The following is a 26,703-nucleotide window of genomic DNA, read 5'->3' on the forward strand; positions in this document are numbered from 1 at the left end:
TCGTCCCACGGAAGACAATACACGATACAAACGCAGCGCAGCGCCAATGCAACGCAACGCAGCGCAACGCATCGCGACGCAGCGCGGCGCAGCAGCGACGCAACTTGACGGTGCAGCAGCAGCAGCAGCAGCGTGCACACGAGGAGCGTTCGCTCAGAGTCCCGGAGGCATGACCGGCGGGTGGGTTGCGCACCTATACATGCCGATAGAGCGAGAGGGTGGCGGGCAGAGAGTGAGAGGAGAGAGAAACCGGGAATATATACATGCTCGCTTAAACACGCGTCGAGCAGTCAGTCGCAAGCGGCCGCTGTGTCGACGTACCTACCGACCATCGTACGGTACAAACGTAAAATAGCACATTCCTTGGATAATAGTTGAGAGAGACTGGAGACGCGGAGAGGAAGCGCGAGAGAGCGAGCAGGGCGCCGGCGCGCGCTCTCGTTTAAAACGTGGTCAAAAGTGCAACCGCAGTTTTATTATTCAAATTGTGAAGGATAAACGGCAGGGTTTTACCGCTGATCGGCGGTTCGCCTTTTTCCGTCTCGTCCTCTCTTTCCCCGAAAATAAGTGTCTAATTCGAATAACACCTTGAAAAAAAAAAAGGAATACGTAATACATTGCGTTCAATTTTTCCGCGAGGCGGTTCAAAACGACGATCATGAATCGGGTAATGACAATTAACGAACTAGAGCGCCTAGAACCGCCCTGTAAACGTTGGTGAATTTTTATCTCTTTTTATCTTAATATCAGAAAACGCTTACTTATCGTGTGAAAATATTACTTTTACACCCTGTACAAAAGTGCGTTGCAGTGAGAACCAAAAAAAAAAAAGTAAAGTGAAACGACGTCATGTGTTTTGAATCAACTCTTCGATACACCATAAATTGACCCTTTCCCGTCCTCCCCCGCCCACTCCCCCTCAAATAAAAAATAATAATCACATTAATGTTGTGAACAAGGCATAAGATTAAGCTTCGTGCTTAAAGTAAAACAAAAACCAAAAATATATTCATAAATTTTATATATACATATATATATATATACATGTATACTTGTGTATATATATGCATACATAGGTGTGTAGATGTGTTGAAAAAATTTTAACAACATTATTACCTGCACGTTACAGACGTTAGAAAAAACCTGGCCGTAAATCAGGCCACAATTGTATGCACCTGGGGCTATGGGCAAGTATTTAATAATATCTTTGGAATTTAAATATAATAATCGACAAGGTGAAACTTCAAAGTTATTCATTGCCAAGGAAGATAGTATAAGTGAGGATTTGATAAGAAATCCGCGTATATGCAGCGAGGGAGGGAGATGTATGAGTAATAGGCAGAATAACAGTAAAAATCGATACACTTGCGCAAATTTATCTTTAAATAAAAACGGATCAATCTGCAAGCGTTTGCAGATCATCGCCGTCGCAGTATTCGCAATGACGTTATTATCCTTAACGCGTCCGACCGTCGCGTCGCCAACTCCCTCCCTCAAAAACAGTGGCAAAAAAATAAGCAGCGAGGACGGACTAAACGGCTACTACAACGAGCCGACGATGCTGCATTACGATCAATTCGACGCCGATGAGGAGCTCTTCTCGAGCGACTATCGGAAGCCCCTGGAAGAGGACGATCCGACTACCCGTACGACAGATCCGGACCCCCTGGACTCCCGGGAGTTGGATAAAATAAGAAAAAGCATCATGGAGGATCTGGGACTGACGCGAATTCCCGACCCTTCGAAGGTAAGAGGCAGCGACGATTCGATTCGAGAATAACAACTCAAGCGCCGATGTACGATCGATAATCTGATCGGCGCGGCGGCGAAATCTGATCTGATTTGATAAAGTCGTTCGCGCCCCGGTAATCGGGAAGATATATAATCGATCATGCCTGCGTCTGGCAATAGCATTTCCGTAAGAGATGACGAAACGCCGGATGGACGTGTCATCGATAAGAAATTGCGATGGAACGAACGATCCGATTACCGCGTAACAAATTTATGTGGGTGTATCTTACAATTAGACTGGCCTTTCAAAGAAATGTTTATCCTACGAGTTGAAAAACCTTAAGGTAACTTTGAAAAAAGGAGGTCTTCAAATTTTCATTGCTCTGTCTCACTGTTAAGGCGTTTTTTTTTTTTTTTTTTTTTTTTTTTTTTTTTTTTTTTTTTTTTTTTTTTTTTGATACGGTTGCAAATACATTTTACTCAATCATTTTCAATTTCTCATGACGTAATATTCAGCATGGTGTCCAACCAAAAAAAAAAAAAAAATAGCCTATTAATTAGTCTATAAGAAATGTAAAAGAAAAAAAAAATTACCGGCACCCCTTAATAGTGAAACAGAATAATGAAAGTTTGAGGATCGTCTTTTTTCATGGTTAACTTAAGATTTTTCATATTGGAGTATAAAGATTTTTTTTTTTTTTGAAAGGCCAGTCTAGTGTATCTAATGCATAACACTGCTGGTCGAAAATCACAATCACTGATCGCCGAATATTCCCCGGTGAATGGAAAAGTGAAGGAATCCATTAGCCTCGGTTGATATGTCCGAGGGGCAATCAAAGCTGGTTAGATATTTTGAACAGAGGACGAATGACGCACTACGTCATGTAGACACGTTATTACTTGTATCGTCATGTGGTGCCGTGTTTATTTTACCCGCTGCACTTTCTCCGGCCGCGAAACTCGTGACTGGTAATTACAGGCCTACATATAAAAACATTCGGAATAATCCGAGGTACAAAAGTCAGCCAAGTATTGAACGCATTCTTTCCACTTTTCCTGAGAGTGGGACGTTTAATCGCTGCTCTGCACATTGGCTCTGCGAATTGCTACCATGTTGCGCCAGAATGACAGTTGGCGAGGAAACAAGTTGATTAGATCGTCAACCGCACCTGTGAGATTGGCCATAAATCAAACGCGTCGAATCTGATCGCGTTGAAGTTGGTAACGTTATCGTAACGATTCGTGCTGAGGAAAAACCGTTTGGAACTGTTTGAAATTCAGTAAACCGTTTCAAAACGGAACATACTCATATTTTACAATCCTGGTTCCTTCAAAATCATTGTTAAAATGAGAAAATACTAATTTTTTTTCTCATCAATTCGTTACGATAACGTTACTAACTTTATCCTCGTCGGATCTGTCTGTTGACTGAACATTGCGGTAATTCCATCGCATGCATGAGTAGGTCATAACATGTTCGTAAGCAAGGTCGAATCCAGCGATGCAGAAATCTCGTTTCCCCGGTTTTCCCGTTAACTAATATATCGCCCCGAACACAATATGCGGCTTTCCGAAATATTTGGTAGAGGAAAAATGTAATCTTTCCTCTGGATGTCATCATCTTTCGAAGTACCAGAACGTAGAAAGACCTTTGGAATGATTCTGCGTAACGACAATCGGAAAGTTGTAAAGAGGATGCGTGTCCTTTCGAAAGTTGACCGCTTAAATTATGGTTTACGCGGTTTTATTTACCTTCATTCCCACTTTGTTTCACTGTTAATTATGATTTACACGCTCTCGTGACACGATCGAGGGATTTGATCAGACCGCAACGCCGAGAGGCGATTGTTCTTGTTTTTCCTTTCCAACCTCGACTTCCTGACAGAGAAATACCACGTTATCGAATCACCCAATCAGTATAACCGACTGCGGTTTTAATTCCACGAGCTTACAACAGTCGTGAAATGGAAAAGAATTTTCCCTGATTTCTTATGTGTTAACAATCGAGAAACGCGTCAGCAGACCGTTGTTGCATAACGAGGAAAAGTACAAATGTATTTTGGGAAAATTTCGACGTTGCAGACGTAACCAAAGACGTAAAGTGTTTGTCATTTAAAATTCTTATTATTCGAGTCCAGGATTGGAATGTAACGCTTCTGCATTCAAGCGTGGAATTTGCGTCCGGATACACGAAAGAGGGATTTCCCAACTTTGCAATGACTGATCGAGTCCCCGCGAAAGGCGGCTGTCTTAGCTTGACGTAAATAATCGACTAGATTGTTATTAAATTGTAATCCAGTGTATATCTGCAATGTGATATTGAACAGCAGTCGGTATTAACTTCTATCCAATTGGACTTTTAGCTCATTAGTCCGTAGAACTTTGAATTGAAAAACACATATGTAAGCCTGTACATACATACATACATACGTAAGTCCCAAGATCCGTCTTTCGTTCTCGCGATTGAACGAGCAAACGTCGCAGCGACCTCTTTATAGCCTTCTCCGATGCACAGCCAAGGCGATCGATGTGTTTCTCAACTTGTTCACTGATGCCGCAGGTACTTTGACAAATGAACAATAATTAATGAGGTTGTTTTTCTCACTCCCTCTCCCTTTTTTATTCCAATTCTCGATTCACTTTCGCTGCACAAAACGAAACAATCGGAGAACAGACTTGTTGTTAGTTCCAAGTTGACAGCCAGATATACTAAAGGCTTGGTTGTGAAATTGAAACGTCTCGTTTTCTGCGGAAACATTAGCTGAATTCGAATCTCTAACGATACATGCACCCGATTATTAATCGCTATCTCGATCTTCTCGATTCTTCTTATCACTGTCTGTACACAATTTTCTTATCTGGAATCGCGGTACAGGTAGAACCCCCATCGTTACATTTTCCTCTGCGTTTCTACTTTTATCGCCGCACTCGTAACTCGACATTGCTCTTCCAATCGTTTTATGACCTTCTTTATAATAGGGAAAACATGCGTGTAAGTATTTTTAGCACAGCCAAAATTATCACCGCTAATCCTACAAGCTTATTTTGAGTGTTCAAATATTTGGTGATATGTATCGTATAATTCGGAATGCTAATTCACTTATACTCGTCGCGATCTCTAAACTGATATACTTATTTCAATAAACTAAATACAACGCGGAGAATAACCGCTCGATCATTTTTCATTAAACAAAATCTTTTCTCATTCAGAGCAATTTGCATCTCCAATTTTTGCCGCAAAGTTACGCGTGACTAAACTTTACCCTCGCGGTTTATCCGGTATCGAAGTAAGGAAACGATGTATTTGTGGTGGTTATTTTTGATCCAACCACGAAATCGCAACTTGGCAATTGATCTTTGGTAATTTCTTCTGGTCGATGTTTTCAATGATCACGCAATAATCTTATAGAGGTTCAATTACTTAGAATATAAATTTATTTTGGTTTTGGTTTTTACCCGAATTATACAAGACTTAGCTGGTTTATATTTCGCCTCTGTTCGGATTGTCACTTTGCAATGTGTCATCTAGTGGAAAAAAATCAAACTAATGCAACCGGACTGACAGCTGACCGTTGGCCGTGTTTTTCGTGTGTGGATAGTTGAACAGGTATATTATTGATTACGTTTCATTAATTTATATGACATGAGTAATTTGAATCCTAAGAATTACGATTTATCTTCATTAGAATAAAAAACTTAGGTTATGCGATGATAAAATGGCGCCGACAACCAGGTTCTGACGTCATGAGGACATTTTCCAATAAAAATTGTTAAACATGTTTCGACTGTTCGATAAATTGACTGACGGCAAGAGTTTCACCGCGCGTATGTAAGTCGGAAAAAATGTGTTGCTGCACCCGCGGTGAGTAAAAATGGAGTGAGATAATAAAAAAGGAAAGGTGTAAGAAAACAAAAAAAAATGAACTCGGAAGGAATGTGTACCAACATGTTTCTGAGAGCGCGCGCGTATATAATAGTTAATACATAACAGTAGGGCGAGTAGACCTCGTATATGGTTTACGATCTGCAGGTTGTATGTATACATACATACATAGGTCAACATGTACGATCAAGCTGCCTAAAATTGAGATGAGATTTTAATCCTTATAAATATACGCCTACGCCTTCGTCGTTTTCTTCGTTCCGCGGTTAGGTATGCGGTATGGCGTTAATGCATACGTACGTACAAATAACCATTTATATTACACATACTCACGTATAGGTATACATACATACATACATGTATATATCCGTATAGATTCGCCGCGTGTACCTCAGCTATTTATAGAATTAGTGTTTAGCTTATCTCTCCGTTCACCGTAAGCGGCATTGTATTTGTATCGAGCTCTCCTCTCTGCGGAACGCATTCATTATATACCTACGTAATTACGTACTGTGTTACACCTATGCGATTCGAAGTTTGAGCTGCAGGGAACGGCAGAATGCTCGAAACTCGCAGTCGCGAGATGAAAATCGATGTTTTAGAATTGTTTTTGAATGATTTAGTCAGGTTTCTAAAATATTAATGTATCTTTTTTTATTATACGGACCACTCGATTTCGGAAGACATCCTTTTAAGCTGCAAGATGATGGTTTTTTTGCTATGAAGAACGCAGTGTTGCATCAACCTCACCAACTTGAATTTCACAAAATCGCTTGGGAACACAAATCACACATTCGACAGCCCTCATTTTTCCAATTTTATTCCAATTATCGATGAATTGTAATAATTGTCTTGTGTTTTCTACGCTCAGTGGGATGCGCCGCATTTTGCGCCTTTAACGGCGGTCGGCATGTCGAGTTTGAATTTCACGGACGGACGTTCGAATCGTGTTATACTCGCGTCGTCGCGTTGCAATTTTACCGCAGGCGCGTGGGACGCGGCGTTTTTTGTCTGACTTCTTTATTTTTCCTTCTTCACGCCCGTTTTATCTTATTTTCCATAATTTTCATTTCGCATACGTGAAATTAAACTCTCCACGTCGTCGGTGGAGTCTTACCAGCTTCCCGCCAAGGGGAATAGACTCATAAACGCAACGGATATGGTAGGTACTCGCGAAATTGGCCGAATTAAGCCACGCTACGACAATAAAGGTCTCCGCCTAAAGGGACACGCGGTGCAAAACTCGAGTCGACACGCTCAATTCATACTCCTAACCTCCCTCAATCCTTCAAAGCGGATTTCTCGGAGTAAATTTTTACCTTTTCTCTCGTCGCATAATCCATGCTTGCACGGATATCAAGTTCCAAGTGCGTCGCATTCTCGGTTTACATTTACGTCTATATACCGTAACCGCAGTATCGGGAGATTCGACACCCGAGTGCGCATGCGCCAAGTTTTTCGTCCACTTAGACAGGCTGGCCAACTCCGACTGGTTTGGCGCATGCGCGAGCTGTCAATACGCGCGAGGGTTTAGAGGTTAGGTTAACTCAAATCCGGGATCATCACGTTTCGACTATCTCGAATTGTGAATGCAATATAACCTCGAAATGCCTGCGAACTTCGATAGCTAGCATCCGGCCGCAACTGAATTGGTTAACCTGTGAAACAGATGAAAAACTCGGCACGAATCAGTCGAATTTACCAACGGAGTCACGTGATTTCGCGCATGCGCATTCGGGTGTTCAGTTTCTCGACACAGTCGCGACAGTTCGTCGAGTCAGTGTCGAATGTCAAAAAATAAGCGTCACTCTTGCTTTCTGATTGGTTTGACGCCTTTCACGTATCGTGGCCGCTCGGTTTTCCGTCCGACTTATCATGTAAGACGGATCGATGTTTTTCCAGGAACCAATCAGACATTCGGCAAATCATTCCCTCAGGTCTACACTAGAAGCTGATATACCTTTTTCCAAAAGCTAATACATCACCTTACTCAACTTGGTTATTCGTGATCAGCAATTCATTATTCCACAAATAATGCTAATAATTCTTTCCTAATCAGTATACGTACATTATACATATATACAGCCTACTTAGCATTTTGCCTTACGTACGTATAGGTGTAATGATATGGCAATTGTGTTCCGGACCTTCGAGTGAGTGTACGCGTAGCGGTTATCTAAGAATAGTTGACTTTCTTTTTGTTTTCCCTTCTCATCTTTTTGCCCTTTACCTCGTAAAGTATAGAGAGGGATGTGGACAAAAGAAAAAAGTGTGAAGACATAAGTTTCGTATATGTTTTCGGAGGGCGGGCGGCTTAACGATAACGAAATATAGATGAAAAAAAGAGAAGGAATTGGGGTATAAGTTACTGCGACTTCGCCGACACTTCGAGTCCATCTGGAGACCATAATTATGTGTACCCTTTATCTAGAGAATTTCACCGGAAATGCAGTATATTAGTTTGGGGAAAATGAGTACACATAAGAGGCGGCGATAACTGTCGTCCGTGAGATACTTTTCGAGATATTTATATCGCGGGCTTGGAAAAATATATTATACACACATAGAAAAATCACGCGGTCCTTCGACGTGCAACATCGTCGCGTTTTTCGTCACTTGTCTAAAAATTTGAATACTTAACTTCTCGCGGTGATCAATAATTGACGGATTTATCAAAATTTATGACAACCGCTGGTGATACGTCGATCAACGTTCCGCAATAGGTGTACGCTGTATCGAATTATTTCAACCATTCGAATGACCCGCTGTAATGACGGCTACAGGTGTTAGGTATGTAACGATTGGTAAGTTAACTGGAATTATTCAAAGGCTCAATCTTCGTAATAAATTTTATTGCGGATAATCTTTACATTTTCAAATGGAAAGAGTGTTTGACGCCTTTCACACGATGCGGGGATATCTGATTAAAATAATTACTCCGGGGCCGCCCGAGGCTGTCAAATTGAAAAATATTTAAATCACCATGTGATTTTTGGAATTTTTCGAATTGACAGTTCGTATAACGTATTCGTATAACGAGGGGAAGTAATGCAGGACAGTGAGAGGAGAGGGGGAGATAATTTAGTAATACTTACATACATGTATATTATATACATACAATATACTTAAGTATGGCTGTCAAGTAATTATATATCATCCGACGCTTCGGCTTTCCAAGAATCAATTAAGAGGCCAAAGTTCAGATCAAGAGTTTAATCACAGATTTATAAATTGTACACTCCGGTCTTTTTTACTGTGTTCTATACTGCAGTTGTATAATAAGTTACACGATCTTGCAAGTCAACAACTGACCTGTAACTTATTTCTATACTCTATCGGAAGAAACGTTTATACTCTCATCTCCGCGTTTCCAACTCCTACCCCCATCCCCCCCGCAGCATTATCTCCCGAATGATTATTACAGGTATTATCTGAATGTGACACAAATTCAAATAATAATAGTACATTATGTAACAAGGGAATAAAGTCGACCTTTATTCCTGTGTTGTATATAGGACTTTATTTCCGACTCAACTATGGCCGCAATATTTACTTGAAAATAGGGACTTTCAAATTTGCACTCGCTTCTTTTGTTTTCTTCAAGGCGCTCGCATTTTCTGGATTTGGATTTGCGCGAAATATGATCTTATATGATCTCATATGATCTCATATTTCCCGCAAATACGTTTCAGGGAAAAATATGCGATTTTCGTCACGCTTTTGAGGTAAAAAAAAGTTAACTTTATGGTTGAGTCGGGAATAAAAATGATAATAAAATTGTAAGAATAAAAAAAAAACGGAATTCAGGAAATACGGGCGAACATTGAACAATACGCTCGTCTGAACTACCCCGCAATTGCAACAGAGACGTAATACTAATTCGATATTTCACCCTTGTTTGTTGACAGGCGAATGTGAGCCAGTCAGAGTACGAAAATGCGCACAGAGAGTACCTGAGTAGAGTGGAGTCGTCCGGGTCAGAAGATCAGAGAACGAGAAGAAGACTGCACGTCTTTTACCCTGCAGGTAACTACTTTTTGTCCATAGTTAAAGTCCGAGGGATAATTGAGTCGCGGTTCTTTAATTTGCAATTAAACGAGTCGGTGGGTCGGTCGGTTTTAACGGCAGGGTCGAACCGCATAATTCGAGCCTCTTAACCCGTCGAAGAAGAGAAAAGAAGCATCACGACGTTTCACGAGTGAACGTTGGTTGGCCTCAGATAAGCCCATTCAATTATTCCGCAGTTTTCTGTATTTAGTATCGTATTTTAGTGACGACTTCCCGTCCCGTTGAGCTCGCTTTATCGGCGAAGCCAGCGCGAGGTTATCGCCACGAAGCCATCACGAGAGAGCGAGATTTCGAATGAGTTTTACACATTCAAAAACTCCGCGAGATCATGCCGTGCTGCAGATAATGCAATGACGGTTGAATATCGTCGGCTTTTGAGGATAAACGGCCGGACGTGGGAATCGAAAGTTGGGAGAAGCTAAAAAAAAAAACCGTCTGAAAGATCTCCGTCAAAAATATCTCCACTTATATTGGATGGATATTAATCTGATCAAATTGAAATGACACGAGCTAAGATATCAACAATTTGAGAGAATGTTTCACACTTAGAATTAAGGTAAGATTAATTATACTTGATCTGATTCTAATGTTTTTCGACTTATTTCGTTACTCTTAGCTTACCGGAGATCGCATGGAATTTTTTTGTAAGGATCTGATCGGTGAGGAAAATGAGCGGGAAAACATTAGAATGGGGTCATTAAAAAAAAAAACCACGATTTTTACAATTAACTAAACAATATTTCTTATAAAATTAAACAAAAAATTTCCTTATGAAATGTATTTAACATTCCGTGTTCATTCTTTTCGCCTATGAAACCTTTTTTTTTCTCTTTGATACCCCTCCGAAGACGCTTTCGTTTTCCATTTTCTGTTTCCCTGTTTGTATTTATTCTTGAGTTTCACTCTAATACATATTAAACGAAAGTAAGAAATTACTTTTGCATAGGATTTTCAAAATCAAGAATAGGATACCAGGTTTCTAATTAAACGATAGTTTCACTCTAAATGACATCACAAATACGAATTCACGAAAAAACCTGACGTGATGGAAATGTTGGAATATTTTTCCCGGCTTCAGCGAGTGAAAATCTTTAAGAAACAGTGCAAAAAAACCCTATGCAGTTTTTGGTTGCAGATCTGTGCTATCGTCGCAGCTAATAACATCGCTGGAGATTTTTTGATACGGTTTGCTTTTCTCTTTTCCCAATTTCTGATTCAGACTTCGGTACACCCATTCATCTTCGATTCGTCCAGGATTGATAATCGTTTACTCATTCGTGCGAGCTACCGTACTTTATTTTAGTATTATGCGCGTAGGAAGAGGCAGCGAACGTTTCTTGGCTTTCGTTGGCGCTGATTATTTTTTCGCGCCGCATTCCTTACTCGCAACAAATGGCGGGCTAGGGTTACGCAGTATTATAGTTGCAGGCGAAGCAGGTTGTCAGGATTCCGTATCAAGATTGCATGACACAAAGTATGCGCTGCAGGTTCTGGACTCGAGGCTAGCTGCTCGTTCAGAATGCAGCAGCTTCGCGTTTCATCAGGAATCCACGTTTTTAACCAGCACGTAAATTTTACCCACGCGCGATTTCGAGAAGAGAAAAGGCTTCCAAGCTTTCCGCCTTTAATTCTCAACTGGACGATTCTATCTATCGCGGTAGTCAATAAGGGCTAATGAAGCGCGGACAACTAACTATTCAATTTTACAGTTCCAACATGATGTTAATCTATTGATAAAATATCATAAAAAAAACGATCAATCATATTATGAGGACCGGAAATAATTTCACCCTTCTTATCACTCCACCTCCATTTGTTGTTTTTTTTTTTTTTTTCTTTTTTGCACTTTCCTGCGTTTTTTGTTTTTGGCGTTAATGGAAAGGATTATCGTCGGGAAATAATCACCGAAAGGCGGAGATAAACGGCTGGGATTTTTCTAATGAATCGTTGGCTGATGGGTGCAGCCACGCAGATGCTGTAAGGTGAAACTTATGGCGTCGGGACTCGGGACGCAGGATACGGGGAACTGACAAGCAATAATATACAGAGAGAGCAGGAAGCCCTCTGACCTTTGGGACTGAAATTGATAATATTTTCATTGGTAATTAAAAGTGAAGTTTTTCTCACGTGTCTTAACACTCGGCCTCGCACCGCTACCTTCAGCTTCTTCTCTAATCCCCATTATACACGCATTCACACTCCATCAGTCGGTAGGAGGTTACAAGGTACTGAAAAAGCGAGAGAAAGAGAGAGAAAAGAAACATATATGGAACGTTCACCACATCCAACTACACGTAGCTGGATAAATATACAGCTGTTCGGCTACTAAATGGTTTCCCTTATTAGATTATGGAAGGAGCGGCGTGAGATGTTAAAAAGTAATCATCACGTACGTATTCTCGCAGTATGTTTCTTTATCCTCTTTTTTGAAGAGTGAAAAAGAAAGGCGGTTTCGGTTTCGATACCTTCCGCTCCCCAACGCCCGCCACTAGAACGGCAGTTTATTTTGTTGATCCAGGATATCCTCAACATATGTCCACGGGAAAAAGCAAACCTGTGTATAGTCAGGGCCGCGTTGAAAGTGATTTTCAGTATTGCAGAGACACCTGAAAATTACAGCGTGATTAAAATATTTTACTTTTATATGCATTTCCGAGTATACCAATGACAATTTAACACAAAGAATTCATTTTACATATTTCTAACAACAAGTTACATCGGTAATAAAACTCGTTTGAAATTAGCCTGAAGCAAAATTATGCGGTTGAAGTTAGTACATAACGTTACTTGGACCTTTACGATTTTCTGAAATACAGAGAGTGAACGATAACAAAGAAAACATGTTTACATTTTGATAAGTCAACTCCTAGAAAGTCGTTCTAAAATTATCCAATAACAGTTTTTTCCATAATGTTTCGTTACGCTCTAACCTCACTAACTTGAACCTTCTGAAAAATGTTCACCAATTCTTTACTTGATTCGTTGCTACGAACCATGAACAACCGTAGAACTTGGTAGTATGCGTTAAAAAAAAAAAAAACTTACCTTCACTTTTTAACTATGCTTCGAATTATGACTTCTAACATTTTTGACGCGTGTGTATGTTTCACGTCATGTTGCGCGCATTGAAGGATCGATAGTCGTTACTATAGAACGACACCATCGGCGTTGTATATCATGAGGGGGTTTCGACAGCTGCTGCAGGGATTAAAAAATAATGATGAAAAGTGCGGCAAGTGGGGGGGAGGCAAAAAGCGAGAAGAAGACGCGAACCTGTTACGGCGAGAACGGTCCGACGTTTATAGTCGGCGGGGTTTCGTTTCGTAAGACTTTATAGACTCGGCTTATTCTTTTGTTTTTAGCCCAATATAAGACGCCGGCGCTGTTGCCCTGCCGTAGGGCTTGATTCTTCTCCGAACCGCGTCCGCTGGTTGTGTGCCTATGCAAGCTATGCGTTAAGGACGGCGATTCGTACTCTGTACTCGGTGAAACGACTTGCGCGCATGCGCGCTCATCGCCAGAGGGAGCTGCCGCGGTCTGCGATAGAAAGGAGAAAATCTGTTGTATCTGTCCTTCCGAATAGCCGAGGGGCATAATTACGCCGTGATTGGTGATACGGACCGATGCGATACCGCGAGACACTGCTGAGTCGTGAACGAATCGACGAGTGATCGAAACTCGCTTGGGATATGCATTTAAGGCGTGAAAAAATCCGTTACCGATATAATTGCTGATTTACAATTTCATGTCGCGTGACAGATTGAAGAGTTTTTACGAGAAGCCATGTAATTTTTTCAGAAAACTTTCAATTGATTTCGAAATTCGCGTAAAATGAGAATCTGCATCTAGTATAATTATTAGAGCCCGGATTAATATGTGAATAAATATTTGTTGTTTAAATCATTTTCATTTCTCATTAGGTTTTCTACGGAAAATATGGTGTTTGGAGCCAGAAAATGCAAGTTCTATTTTCCATATTGTAGTTTTTCAAGTCTATATTATATGTACATATTTTATGATTTTGAATACATATTTGTCCGGGCCCTACTAATTACTAAGTGTGATTGAGAAAGTCCTCGTGGTATCGGACAAAATTTTGAAACACTAAATTTGAACTCAAAGTACCTAATTATATGAATAAAGTCAGAGAAAATAAAGTATTTTTTAATATTTTCATCGCATATGTCGTAATATTTGTATGCTTCTGATGAACAATATTTCTTTTTGAATTAGATTTAACTTGATTAGCTCCGGTTGCACTTTTCAAACCTTTTTTCTATCACGTTTTCGTCCAGACACATTATAATTTGTGGAAAGCTCACACTTTGCATCGACGAATATATATTGCAGCTGCAGGGAATTTCTCTTCGATTGGTGTAATGAAAGTTGTAAAATCAGGAAAAAGATTCTTGAATATAGCAGTAACAACGCCGCACGTTCCACTTAACAGGTAGAGAATGTATAAAGGCAAGAGTGATGTATTTCCTATGGTTTATTTTCAGCCTTGAATTATACCGTCTTAACGCCAACGCAAATATTGTTCCCGTGCCTAAAATTGTTTCTCCGCCTAGTTAGTTGTACGTTAGATGATTTGAATATTCGAAAAATGTGACAATCGGGTGGGCAGTTATACGTAGGTATACAGGATCACCGGCAGCTGCATCAGCACTGATGTAGAATCGGATTCAGGCATGAGGCTGAAGTTAGTAACGTTAGCGTAACGAAACGTTGGGGGAAAAAAAATCACTATTTTGCAATTATGTAGTGACTTCGAAGGTGCTATGTTTTCAAAACGCGAATTACATTAGCCTTATTATAATTTGCTGGATTTCAGAGATTCCTAAGATTACGAAATAACGAATTTTACGAAACACGAATCATTACAATAACGTTACTAACTTCAGCTTCATTTTCAGGTACACAAATTCTTCTTCCCAACCGCGTTGTGATCAACACACGTGAAAATGGTTTCTTCTTCTCTTTTGTTTTTAATTCACGTATTTACGCTGGCGCCATTTTATAATGGATATGTATGCAGTACACGTTCATGTACATAAATGCCTGTATGTATCACACCGACTTCTTCAACCTCCCGCACCCCCGCCGATCAGTTAATTAAAATAGCGGATAACGAATAACTTACAAATACATTAACCGCAGTATCGAGTCGTTAAAATACCTCATGCACTCCATGGATAAACACCGCATACAGGTTCTTAACACAGTGTATAGTAATAAAGATTTTTAGTCCAGCTCCGGAGTCTTTGTAATATGATCACCACAAAAATAATACCGACTTGTAAGGAATAATTGATTATATACGGGCGAAAGAAAAAGATGAAAATTTTTCTCGACGGTCCGTCGTCTGCTAAAATTTAATGCGCATGCGCTACAATCCAAGAGCGATCGTTTGCCAGGGCGACCAACCGTCATAAATTTAGGCGACAGTTCACCGCGATGTATGTAACCTCAAAAATTTTGACAGTTGTCGGTGTTGAACTGCCAGTGACAACGGTGAACATTTTTTGGATCACATTCAGGACGGTTGGTCACCTTGGAATGTTTTCGTTGTTACGACTCTCGGATTCTAGCGCGTGCGCATTAAATTTTAGCAGACGACGGACCGTACAGTCGTTAGGAATTCACTCTGTATATCATATTCGTATATACCGATATACCTACAAGCTTTTTATCGCTTGCAATAGTATTTTGCCCGTGTCGTAAATCAAATGGGGAACTACACCAGTCTTTCGAGATTATTGTAAGAGAAATAATTTAAAAAAAATAGGTAGGCGAAACGACGATCGTGGCTGCGGCAGCGCGCGAGAACCGTGAGAAAAAAAGAACGGAAGACAGTAAAAGTTCAGGGAGTCGTAGGCGCGGTACAGAAGAGCTGTAGATTCCTGGATCATCATACCTGAAGATGAACTGTATCGACGGATGCAGCTTTATCGCAAAAATATAGGGAGAAAATGAAATTGACCCATTAGAAAATCCTGTTGATTGTTGTTTTTTTTTCTTGGATTAAGTGAAATAATATCTTGCAGATAATTTTTTGGGGCGGTGAAGTGTTGCAAAGACATTACGTGCAGAGGTATATAATCAGCAGCGTGTTAATCGGTGGATATTGCAGGGCACGAATCCCGATCTGAGTTATTAACACCCGGAGTAAGGATTCCCCGTAGATATATAACATGCGAGAAAGCGGATGATAAATTCTTGTGGCAGAAAACCTGTTTTTCATCATCGATAAATATTTCATCACGGTATATAGAATATTTGCCCATCCCGAACTGGCCTCCAACACGCGATATCGTCGCGATAATTGCATCTTCGATTCTCGCTGTTTTAATACATATAATAATATACTGTATATATACACACAGGAATTCCCAAAAGGATGTTTCAATTATACATGTAGTGTATGTAATTTATTTTATTGCAGCGGAAATTTTCCGCATAACACCGTGAGATCCGTGTATAATAATATGCAATAAACTTTTTATAAACTGTGACAGTATAATTGGTGTTATATGTTATTACGCCTGTGTCGCGTATACAAGTTAAAAAGAACTTGGCAAGTTGAAAATCATTACTTTTTATTTATTTCATTACGAGATGGTCACACGTTGCGTATTTATTTATCAATTAATCCAGTCCTAAGCTACAATGATTTTCCCAAAAATGGAAGCGTAGAATATAATAAAATTATAAACAAGAGCTTGTGTATTTATTTTTCATTTCAAATCACTTTGAAATAGTGAAGAGTCTAGAAGATTTCATCCTACGATCGTTTGTTTTATTTGCGAATTCAGTGCAACAGACTTTTTTTCAAAGCTTACGAAAATCAGCAGTCTCGAAAAATGAAATATGTGACGATACGAATCTGATAAGTAAAAAGAGTCTCAGTGGAACTTCAGAGCATATTCTTCTGCGAGGTAAAATAAATGACCACAAAATAAAATCGACCGAAAATACCAAATTTTTTACCACTTCTAAACGATTTGAAATGAAAAATCGATATCTAAGCTCTAGCTTACAATATTAGTATCTTATCCTTCTTGTAATCTTATTTGGGAAAATTATCGAAGCCTGCAAGTATAGCAAATTTGATAAAAACTCAAAGTGCTAGGATCTTCTAATCAAACTAACGAAAAAATATTGATATTCAGTTCTCTGATGCCGTTAAGCTTTGAGAATACGGACCCAGTCGTACAGAATGCGAGATTCGATTTATCTCGTTCTTTGGTAATGCGATATCCATACGTTAACCCCATACAGCGAGTGAAGTGCGACGTGTAAGCTGTCTAACGATCGAATCTTGAAAGAGAGAAAGAGAGAGATCTAGATAGAAGAGCTTCGCTCTCGTAGGTCCGTCCGTTAAGTTCTAGAATAACTTTGACCTATATTTCACCAGTCGACGGGTTTTGATGACCGGTAATAATTGATAAGACGGTATTATTGAAACATGTGATAATTTCAATTACCATACTAATCAACATCCCGCTACGACGATATCAATTGAGATTCAAATCGTATGGTTTTAAAGCTCGTCGGCATTCGGAATGGAAACGAACTATCATGTACCTACAAGTCGTAGATCACCTTCGAGTTCCCCCTTTTTACTCCTCTTTTACGGATACACCGCGTATCTTCTCTTCACAATTCCGCATCATTGCGGATTTTTCTTACGATCCTCGTGCAATATTATTCGGGAAAATTCGATGTCAGGTGCACCTCATTGTCGGGTAAAAAGGTTGTGAAGGAATTTCTTGGAAATTCATCTTTGGACTGTTCTTTACACCGTACGAAACAAGCCAAGTTATGAGAACTAAATAAAACCAAAGGATGAGAAGCAGAAGAGGTGAGAAAAGAAGGTAAAAAAAAATATCACCGAGTGGATCAGGGACTCTGGTGCTACTCTGTCAACAGAGAATGAGACACTTTAGACTAATTGCTGCGTCAGATCGGTCGAGAGTCGAGCTCGCGACGTCTGGTTTCGTCGTTTGAGGAAAGTCGCGCTCGCTCCGGCAATTTTTATTCTATTTTCACATCGCCATCCGCACCCCTGCAGCAGTTAAATACCTACCAAGAGCCGTCAAGCTCAGAGTCAGCCTTGGTTAACGGCTGCGGGTATACCTAAAGGCATAACGTGCGTACCTTAGACCGCAGGTTAAGGAGTTGATGTTATGAAATAGAAATCCGAGTTGCGGTGGAATGCCGAGTGACCAGTTTCTCTGAATAAGTTAAACAAAACTCACCCGCGTTACGTGCCCGAGCAGTCTATGTGCGGCATTTATTTATATATGTGTATAATAAAAATAAGAAAAAAACTACCAAAAACAACGTAAACAAATAAACAAACTGGGGGGATACCAAAACAGGACTATATATGTATACCTATGTATAATGTAGAGGGAATCGTGAAACAAAAACGGTGGAATTTCAGCTGCAATACCCATACGTCAGTGTCTCCGTCTGCTCTCTGATCTCTTAATTCTCTCGAATCTTAAGTTATTCCGTGGTCACGATCTGGTGCGATCTACTCTCTCATTCCCATGTGTATAACACATCTAATACCATAGATACTGCACCGTGTTTTATTGCGCTCTGTTTTCTACATACAGGTATATGCTCAGGCATGTATATGTACATTGTATACGCCGCCTATCTAATTGTCCATCGAATTCTATGCGTAGACGGGAATCAAAAGTATCAACTCGATTCTCCTATCTAAGAAGAATTTATTTCACTTCCATATATACCTTCGTGTTGTATGTATACATAAAAGTATAGACGGGCACCGAACGGCCAGAGGCGTGAAATTTCATTCTGTGTTATACAATAAATACCGCCGGAATTTGAAAACTAAAATTCTATTATAAATTGGGTAGCCCGCCAGTTTATAATGTGAGGAGAAGGACGGTCTTCGGGTTTATAATAAATCGGGGTGCGGAACGGAAGTCGGTCGAATCTATTTTCAATATCAAATACCGATGGGTCGATTCACGATTTCGCTGATACAATTTCGCACTTCTCTTGACGAATCTCCTGTTTGAAACGCGTTCTTCGGTAATTCTGCAGGGTTACCTAACCAAGTTTCTTCTGATCCCCGTCTCCGTCCCATTTTATAGTAATCTCCAGCGAATAACGATGGTTTTGATATTCCAACGTTGCGCCGCGACTAAGGACGCTATTTTATTTATCACACATAGTTAAACTGCGATACTATCAGAAATTTTATGCGCGGTAATTGCGTCGACTTGTTATTTCTAGTTATGTTAGGTTAGGTTAGGTTAGGTTAGGTTACTGGCATCTCCACGCGGATGCATGTCTCCGCAAAATGGCGGGTCGGGTCATCGAGATGCGTATATAAACACCAAACAGTTCGCCCGAATTATAATTGGTCTGTTGGTTTCAGTTTTCGTGATCGTTGTACCCGATGAAGTCGTTTGACCGCTTTATGTTGTACGATTGTTATCCGAGTATAGTATCGAGTATACTAGTCTCTCTTTTTCTGATTGCTTCGTTGCCCTTTTTCTAACAATTTCGTCGTTCGATACTCGAGAGCCTTCGAGCCTCCGATTATACCTATGTATATGTACTCGGAGTGGTCGGTACCGTCTTACAAGATTAATTTTCCATTTCCAATTTGATTGTGAGGTTAGCCTCGTCCGGGATGCAAATGAGCACCGATCGTTCGAACCGTCTGTCGCTGATGATTTTTACCAACGACGCGCACAGCCGTCTGATTTGATCTTTCGATAAATACCAACCTGTATAACAACACCGCATCTGCAGATTCAGGCGCAGATTTCACGTCCAAATGCCATCCGCTCATTTCTACGTACGTACAGGTATACCGTGAATTCATAGTAAACAGGGAAGGTCAAGTACGCATACGTCGAATACATGCCCAGATTTTACAAGAGTTAACGCAGCTCAACGCGCGCTACGAACTGCTGCCGACAAAATGATTTCTAACCCAGCTAGCGTGACACCTGTCATGCCGTTGACGAGTTATGGGCACCCCGATCTATCTTCGCGAACGTTAGGTTGGTAGCAGTGGTTGACGCATGCGCATTCAGCCTTCCCTGTTCACCATAAGCTCATGATATAACAATATGTAACTCTAAATACAATGTGCAATTTGGATGAACGGTGGCTTTTATCGGCAAATTTCAAAAAAGAAGTAATCATGTGCTAACTTCTTTCTGACATCTATATACCTATATATAAAAATGAATGTCTGTTTGCTCCGCATGCGTTCCTATACCATTTATCCGATTGCGATGAAACTTTGGCAAGTAGTCTGAACACTCGCGAGGGTTTCTGAGATTTATAGAAATTAACTCTTTCTGTGTGTCCCGTAAAAAATTGATGTTTCCTTGTTTTTCCCGTATGCGTTCCTTTACCATTGCGAAGGCTTATAAATTAGTACAACCACTTTACAATAGGTGGCTCGCGAATCGTTTCAACAATTGAGCGTATTTCATATAGTTTTCAGAACGACTGAACCGATTTTGATTTTTTTTTTTTGTAAATAGCTACAACATCTGACCAGGTTTTAAACTATATTTCGTTATAACCACATGGATAGTTTTGAAAAAGTAACGATATTTGTAAGCTCAGCAGAACGGGATCTACACAGTTAAGCTAACGCTGACTAAACTCTTATAGTTAGAGGTTAGGTTGGGTAAGGTAAGGTTCGGTTTTAGGTTAGGTCAGACGTTCACCGTCTTCGTTCAAATATTCCCAACTGTGAGCAAGATTTTTTTTTTATATCTGAATAAAATTTTCATATTATAATATTAAATTTGAATGCGGGCGAGCCGCAACGGGCAGCTACAGTAGATTAGATATATAATAACGGTTAAAAATTTGAGGTCACAAAACGTTTTCGCCATCGTGACTGTTTTTTTATGTTTTCACACTACAGAATGTTTTCGATTTTTGTCTGTTACAGATCACGTTTTCGAAAACGGATCTCGGAGGAGTTACGACGGTCTAATGAATAACATAGAGGGCGTAAATTCGATCTACTTCCCCGTAGAAATACCCGTGCATAAAAACCACGCGGTTGATCACGCGACGTTGCGCATACTGATCGGAGGTTCCGAGAACGTCGAAGAGGAGGTCGAGGTGTCGATATACCAGACGACGCGGTCGTCGAGGAAGCCGATAGCTGTCCAAAAAACGCGGGTGGGTTCTTCGGCGCCGAGATGGGTGGATTTCGACTCAACGGAGGCGGTGGTTTCCTGGGTCCACGATGGCGAGGAGAACCTGGGCTTCGAGGTCGAGGTTAGGCGGCGAGGCTCCGAGACTTACAACTGGAAGAGCGTCGCCCCGGCGGCGCTGAACGTCTTCACGATATCGGATCGGAGCGTCGCGTCCGGCAGCCGATTCCGCCGAGCGACGCCCGACCAGCTGATGTCTCTTCACAGAGGCCGTAGGACCGAGTGCAAGGGACAGAACAAGAAGTGCTGCAGGCACGAGATGATCGTCACCTTCAAGGACATAAGGGGCTTCGAGTTCATAATTCAGCCGAAGACCTTCGACGCCGGCTACTGCAAGGGCCGATGTCCGCCGCGCTACAATCCCGCCCACCATCACGCCCTCATTCAGAGTCTGATATGGAAGGAGGACAGGAAAAAGGCGCCAAGACCCTGCTGCGCGCCGAGCAAACTTACAGAGTTGGAGATACTTTACTACAACGAAAACGATCCGACAAAGCTCAAGATCACGAACTGGAAAAACATGAAGGTCTTAGAGTGCGCGTGTTCTTAGTGCCTGCAAGTTTCGCGGATAGAATGCGAGAGGGGCATACACTTTATCGAAAACCTTTTGACATGCGTTGAAACTGCAAGACACGATATTATCATTATTATTATTGTTATTGTCATAATTACTATCATTCTGATTCTGATTATTATTATTATTATTATTATTATTATTATTATTATTATTATTATTATTATTATTATTATTATTATTATTATTATTATTATTATTATTATTATTATTATTATTATTATTATTATTATTATTATTATTATTATTATTATTATTATTATTATTATTATTATTATTATTATTTCTATTATCATTATTATCTACGATGCTGAGCAGTGGGGGGCGAATTATATTGTATACCTAATTCCTTGGTGTTTATACCTTTTATCAAATATTTCTCTATTTATTTTATTATTATTATTATTATTATTATTATTATTATTATTATTACACTGATTTATTTGTATCTTTACTTCTTTTTTATTTTACTTCTATTCTCTAATTAATTATCGACTAACCAAAGATTTAAAAATATCGGTCGACCCTTGGTAATTATATTATCTAATTGCAGGGTGTTGCTGCTTTGACTGTGATAGAAAAAAAAATAATCACACATATTGTAAAATATGTATATGTATATGATTATAATTATAAGTATATTCGGTATTTTCTACATCGGATGCGCATAATGTATGTATGGATAATGTAGAAATTTTACGATCTAATGTCTCCTTCACACAGGGTTATATCCTGTATAAGCTGGATTGTTTGGTATGTATGGGTATATATACACACGTATATAACGGCGAACGTTCCTTCGCCCTAAATCTAAACGGTCAGTATAACTTATATCTCTATCGATGTTATTATGAGAATGAAATATGTATAGTAAACTATCGCAATTACACTCATGATGATTTTATAGCAATGAAATGAAATATAAATAACCGCGTGTGCCTTTGATCAATAGCCACGAAATCACAATCCGGTTAAATATGTAGAAAGATGAGGGTAAAAAAAGAAAAAGAATTGAATTTAAATATCAATACCTAATTTTCACGAGCCATACATCAATATATTATGTCAGATGAAAGCAACTTTGTAAATAGCATCGAAAAATCCGAAAATTTATAAATTCCTCTGTAAAAGATGCCCTGAGCATATCAATATATTACATACGATCTCATACGCATGTACGCATATTTATTATAAACATTTAATTCCGTGCTCAATTTTCCTAATTGACGAAATTCATTGCAGAAAAACATAATACAAACTTACGTACCACGTGTACAGGTCTATTTACTTTAAATGTGGGGAAAAGAAATAATAATAATAAACACTTCGTGTCTCGGACTTTGACTATTCATCTAGTTTGAAACATAATATTACATACACGGCACTGCGTTATCGATTAATCATTTCAACAAGCTGCACCTCTTAGTTCCTATATAATATATATTGTACAGTTTACATATTACGCCTACCGCAATTGTCATTTAAAAGAACTTCATAGTAACGAATTTTCATAATAAAATAAACTTAATGAAAATATAATATACGTAATAGTAATATAAACAATAGTATAATGGTAGTAGTATATAAATAATAATAATAGTATTAATATTATTATTAGTATAGGTATAATATATAATATATTATTCTCGATTATATTTTCGAATCTCTTTAAGTAAAACTGGACAAACGCGATTGTCGAACGGATCATATAGTCGTTTCAATTCAAAATAGTATTTTTCTCACCAACAAAACACGATTATTACACAGTTCTGTCTTGTGTTCGAATTAATTTCTCTCTTTATTTTCAATACCGTTTTCAATTTTTTAACAACCCTTTGTGCTACACGGTAAAATTAATAATCGTGATAGTATAGAAATTTAAAACATTATCGATTAAGAATAAAAATAATTTTTCAATTGTATTTTACTACATCGCTGTTATATGATATAGGGAAATGTTCCGTAATGTGTTCACATGTAACTTATACATATAATATACATATACATGCGTATATCACGGTGGCGCAAATTAAAGAGAAGAATCTCTGGTTGCTGAGTAACGAAACAGATTTCTTTCAAAAGAATTTGTAGAAATACTTAATTCGTTACAATATTTACTTCATTTTTATCAAGTCATTTTGTTTTCACAGTTGTTGTCTTTTGCACTTTTTCTCGAAATTCGTTTCGCGCCTCATTTTTTCCGGTATGGATCGTAATTTCGAACCGATCTGAATGATGATAAGATTATTCTGAGTATGGGACTATAAATCATTTTATAATCAAATCATATCAAATTTATAGCCGTATTTGTATAGACATTGAGAAATGCGCTTCATAAAAAATAAGCCTTCGTTGCACGACGCACGTATCATGTTTTTTTCACAATGGCAATAGATATCATGATATAATATTACGAATCAAAGGAACAAAAATTATCTAAGAATATATCTTTCTAACCTCTTGCCACTCGCATCTCTTTCTCGCTCCCAAGGTATTTCCATAACCGTTTGCGCGTCGTCTGTGAATACATCGGTATAAAATCCACCCATACATGTATAAAAACCTATAAAAATCAGGGGAAACGATGTACAAGAATCGAAAGTTCTCTACGTGTGTATCCAGCATACATATAACGAAGGACATTTTCATCGTAAACTTGTTCGGTACGACAGCTCGCGATGGTTATTTTGTACCGTGATTCTCGCACGTTTTTAATGAGAGAATTAAGCTAAAATTGTGTAAAATATCACGGGTATACGTGTATATAAATACATGTACGCCCGTAACATAGCTCCTTAAATGCCGAGACACACTTGAGAGGCTAATTTCGGGCGCGTTGACAACCACGTTTCGTGTTTTCAAACCGTTAAGGTGTCGGAGTTTGACCAATACTTATAGTTCGAGACGGTGCGCTGCATTTGCATAATTGTTGAGCTATAAGCAAGACGGCTCGTGTATAATATATATCGATATACGGACACTCGCTACTTATCGAGAAAACGAGAAGAGAAAATCGGAATAAAAACAAAAAAAATATATATATATATATAAATAAATAAGAAAATAAAAATAAAAATTGTCTTGTTAATGTTAGAAGTAAAACTAGAAGAGTGCAGCGTGCCTGAAGTTTTATCGTACAGAGAAGTCTGCAATTTTATCGTGCAATGTGTAAGGTTCATACGTGTGTATATCGAATGCATGTACATACCTACCAAACATATAGAGGAAAACTATCATGTGCATACTATTTATTTATTATTTTTCTTTACCTTTCATCTATGTACAATACGTTCATCATCGCCACCGATTTATTTATTGCATTTATACACTGACACGCACACGCAAAACGCGCACACACACACACACACACACATATATATATATATATGATGTAGATATACATGCAGGTACCTGTAGGCATAATATGTATATATAATATATATATATGAATTTGTAAGGTATACATAATAATCGTAGACGTAGAACGCACATCCTGCATTTCGCATACGAAATTATTACTGTATTCGATAATACCAGATTTGATATATGTAAACGCTATGTACGGACCTGTTTCTATATTGTTATAAATATACTCGTAACATGGCAAGTGATTGAATAAACGATTATTTGATTTCAGCTAAACATTCTCGTCCTCTACTTGCAAAATATCAATCACTCCCCCTTTTCCGATCCGCATAGGTATGTAATGCAGCTGTATACATATATATATATATGTATATATATATAGAGAGAGAGAGAGATAGAGAGTTGAAATTCGGTTATTTCAGGTGAGTTAGAGAATTTGTACAAGATCATTTGATTAATTGTCCCCGGAGGCGTGGAGAAGCTTTCATAGATCTCGAAACCGACGTGCAATGTCGGTTGTTTACGGTCCGGTTGATGAATAATCCGTTCGAATGTCGCCATGTTTATGTTAAATCAAGCGATTTATGTAATTGCACAACTACACGAGACATCGTCGAGAAACGGTCACGCGGCGTTTTGTACCCTTCGGGGGGAAGAAATGGGCGTGTGTATAACGAGCGAGCGTGAAATAATGAGCTTTATAATTCGTGAAATGTTGGTCAGCGATAGATAGAGAGAGGGCGAGAATTCGGCGATCCGTCAAGCGGGAGTAAGAGGGGATGACAGAACGGAATGCCACTGGCAGCTTCGAGGCTCGTCACTAATACTCGACTGCCGCAGGAGGGGCCAACAACTCGAGGTTATCGGATAACCGCGGACGCGTCTGTCGAAGGCAATAAATAGTTCTTGCCAGAGCGTGACTCTGCTTGATGAGGTCAAAAGTCGCCCCCTCCCCGTTCTCCCGTTACGCAACTCTCATTGATTCAATCGCCTTCGTCCACAATTATTACTGTCGTACAGAACAACCACCACCACCACCCCTCCCCCCTCCCTCCCTCCCGCCCGACGACAACCTTTTACTAGCCCTGCAGACGTCGTGCGCCATCATCGTCGAGCGATACGACGGGCCTGAGCTTCGGCTTGACGGACAGATTTATTTTTCAATTTCACACGTCAAGGAAATTCTCAGTAATTGAATTGATAGCGCGCTGCGAGCTGATACATTAATCCTTAGTCTGACCCTATTGTGACCGTATCGCGCTCACAAATTGTGGTGAAAAAAACAGAAGGAAAAAAGTTGATGTACACTGTTTAGGAAAATGAGTTGAGATTGTTGGTATGCAGGAACTATACTGAAGAAAAAATTAGGTGTGGACTTGTATAGAATATTTTTTCGTGTCTGTATACTAACGTATACTCATCGTCAATCCAACGCTATCTGTGGTTCAAGTTCTGAATTGACCATGAAAATTGTTCTATAGCAGTCCGAACCGGCCAGTTTTGATCAATTTTTTACAGGGCATAATGGAAACGTTAGACCCAATAACATCTTCGAAGAATAACATGATCGAAAAATTCACTTACCATACCGCGCATCAGAACCACCTCTACCACTGCATAATATGCATTTGTTAGGTTCAGTATCCAATTAGCAGAATACCATTTTGTACTATTATTCTCACCCGGCATTCATCGGGCAATACAAAGCTTCGAAAATCAACATCAACCGCGGATCGATATTCGCAGCTGGCATGGGACAATGAATATACTGTGCAAGTCTATATACCCTGAGGTGATTCGTCGAACATTTCCGACGAACTGCAATGCAGTTGTGCGCGAGTTTC

General features: G+C 39.4%; 1 protein-coding gene across 1 annotated transcript; it reads left to right on the forward strand.

Moving 5' to 3' along the window:
* Positions 1–300: 300 nt before the first annotated feature.
* LOC124182834 (bone morphogenetic protein 4) lies at positions 301–21,637 on the forward strand. The gene is made up of 3 exons (XM_046570583.1): positions 301–1,747; positions 9,523–9,640; positions 20,649–21,637. The coding sequence occupies exons 1-3, from the start codon at positions 1,184–1,186 to the stop codon at positions 21,467–21,469; spliced, it is 1,503 nt and encodes a 500-aa protein (XP_046426539.1). The 5' UTR covers positions 301–1,183; the 3' UTR covers positions 21,470–21,637.
* Positions 21,638–26,703: the final 5,066 nt, after the last annotated feature.

Source organism: Neodiprion fabricii, chromosome 5 (assembly GCF_021155785.1).
Source record: "Neodiprion fabricii isolate iyNeoFabr1 chromosome 5, iyNeoFabr1.1, whole genome shotgun sequence".
NCBI lineage: Eukaryota > Metazoa > Arthropoda > Insecta > Hymenoptera > Diprionidae > Neodiprion > Neodiprion fabricii.

Coding starts and splice junctions, on each gene's coding strand:
- LOC124182834 (XM_046570583.1), top strand. CDS start 1,184: ATGGGCAAGTATTTAATAATATCTTTGGAATTTAAATATAATAATCGA. Junction 1,748..9,522: donor GAATTCCCGACCCTTCGAAG/GTAAGAGGCAGC, acceptor GTTTGTTGACAG/GCGAATGTGAGCCAGTCAGA. Junction 9,641..20,648: donor GCACGTCTTTTACCCTGCAG/GTAACTACTTTT, acceptor TGTCTGTTACAG/ATCACGTTTTCGAAAACGGA.